This window comes from Phocoena phocoena, chromosome 2, assembly GCF_963924675.1.
Source record: "Phocoena phocoena chromosome 2, mPhoPho1.1, whole genome shotgun sequence".
Lineage (NCBI taxonomy): Eukaryota > Metazoa > Chordata > Mammalia > Artiodactyla > Phocoenidae > Phocoena > Phocoena phocoena.
In genome coordinates, this window is record NC_089220.1 from 45466681 (window position 1) to 45469157 (window position 2477).

General features: G+C 36.7%; 1 protein-coding gene across 1 annotated transcript; it reads right to left on the bottom strand.

Annotated features, from left to right (window-relative positions):
* Nucleotides 1–311: 311 nt before the first annotated feature.
* Nucleotides 312–1706, bottom strand: SOCS4 (suppressor of cytokine signaling 4). Its single transcript, XM_065872485.1, has one exon. The coding sequence runs from the start codon at nt 1635–1637 to the stop codon at nt 315–317; it is 1323 nt and encodes a 440-aa protein (XP_065728557.1). The 5' UTR covers nt 1638–1706; the 3' UTR covers nt 312–314.
* Between the last annotated feature and the right edge of the window lie 771 nt (nt 1707–2477).

The following is a 2477-nucleotide window of genomic DNA, read 5'->3' on the forward strand; positions in this document are numbered from 1 at the left end:
CCCTGGATCATATGCAAATTACAGTTAAGAAAAGAAAAAAATTAAGTATACAATCTACATGGTAAAAACAAAAACCAAACACCTAGTCAAAAATATCCATTAACTCCTAGTGTGTAACAATTATTAAACAATTATTATTGTTAAACAATTATTGTATCCTAAGAAAAATAAACTGATCTGGAAGTAAAATTTAGGGCATAAGTTTATTTTGGACTTTAACTGCCCCTGTAGAAAAATTCAAAGTGGCATAATAAGAAAAATAAAATATTAAATGAAAATATGTATATAATCACTCCCGTGTTCCTACCCTTTTCCTAGCATTGCTGTTCTGGTGCATCAATCCTGAGTACTCTAACTTTTGATTTATAGTGATATTCTTTCAGATATAATTTCATGGAAGAAGGAATTGGAAGGGCATCAATGCCATCATAAGTTGTACAGTTACAAATAACTGTTCTGCATATATGCTGCAGGGGAAAGGGGAAAGTCCGAATTAAAGGAGTGGATAAAAGTGGTTCAAAGAACATACAGGCACTCGGGTCCTTATAATGCTCTAGGAGCCCAGTTATGTCAGGAGAATGGAAGACACAAGGATCATGTGCATCAAAGCTAAAGTTGTGATTCCACTGTTCAATTCTAGCATGAAGAGAACGACTATAGCGTCTAAAACTAACAGAGAATAAATAGTCTTCCTGTGCTGAATCTCGCAGTAAAAAGGTACCCTCTGGTTTTCCTTCTAGTAGAGCTTCAGCTGCATATTTATCCATAACGCCCCAGTAACATGGATTATTATTGATCTGAAGGAGGTCTGGTACAAGACAGTGGACATAATCAATCTGGGTATGGTACTTAGGAGGTGTTTCCAGTTGCAGGGTTTCTTCATCAATTTCCCATTTGGGTTTGTTTCTTTTCCTGGAACTTGTGCAAAGTGTTATAATTTCATCATCTGAATCCATATCACTATCTTCTATACTGTTATTTGAAGCCAGGTTCATTATAGAGCCAGTCCCAGGACCACCTCTACCCGAAGAATCGTTATTGGTTATGACACAGGGCTGAACACTGGTATGTGAGAAGCAGTTGACTTCTTCCACGTTTCTTCGTTGTTTTAGTTGACCATCCCTCAATTCAGTCTGAGACAAGTCTGTGCTTACCCATTCATCTGATTTGGGACTTATAGGAGCAGTGTGTCGTTTAATAAAATGCCACCTAAAGGCTAAATCTGATCGAGGTGGGAAAGGACACTTATCTAACATGAGTTCACTGATATGAATTTTTCTTTTAGATGGAAGCCCTGAAGAGTGCCGACTACTACAATTCTTTATTGGAAAACACTGCCCCACAGCATCTTGCAGTTTCTGTTTAAGAGATCGGCCTAAAAATCTATGCCCACAGGAATGATCTAAATCCAACTCGATAGATGAACAGCTGTGCTTCCTTTCTTGGCTCCTTAAAGGAACTTCAGTTTTCTCTATAGCACTCACTGTTTCAGCATCTGAACAACTTTCACTCTTTTTTGACCAAGATAACTTCTTTCCACTCCATACATAACCATCCTTTCTGTCAGCACTTCGACTCCGACTAGTTTTGGGCCTTACATCTACATTTTTACTATTACTTTCACTATTTTCTGCCATTTTAACCAACTGTCCACAAATTCCAGTGTTATAAATACTGCTCTTTCAGTTTTTCCGGTAGAATGTTTCTTCTGGGCACTTTCTGGATATATCTAAGGAAGAAAAAGATCATTAATCGTTTGTCATTAACATTGTATAGATTATATATCAAGCGCCAATTATACATAAGATGAAAAGATGAAAAAGGATAATTAATACATTAAAAACAAACTATTAGAAATGTTGGAAGGCAGTTCCAAGATATTTTGTTCCCACTTAAATAACTACTTTACCTTATGCTAATAATTCCATAGTGCCATGGAGTCAGGAATCTGAGTTCCTTTCCCACAGCTAGTTTCGATGTGAATCAAAACAGCTAAGCATCCTCTCAGCCAAAATGTATGTCTGAAATGTGAACAATTTCCGGTTTTGAGGTACATCTTATGTCAATCTCTCCTCCCCTTATTTTTTAATTTCACAGCAGACCAGGAAATTCTTTGTTAAGAGATGAGAAACCTATGAGCTGGTGTTTGATGACCACTACCCTCCTTCTCTCTGTTTTCTTTCCTATTGATTGAAAATATGAACAGTTTTAAGTTATAAAAGCTGTTAAGAATTTATTAAATAAATAATCACCACTGAATAGTAGGAATGTCATGCAAGAATTCCCAACGCAATTTTTGTCAACTCATTTAAATATTTGGTCAACTTCACTATCAGTCTAGGCAGTTTGTAGAAAATTTGGAATTGGACAAAAATTTGTTATTTTATACACACATACACTTCCTTATATTCTTTTTTTGTGTGTGTGTGGTACGCGGGCCTCTCTCACCGCTGTGGCCTCTCCCGCTGCGGAGCGCA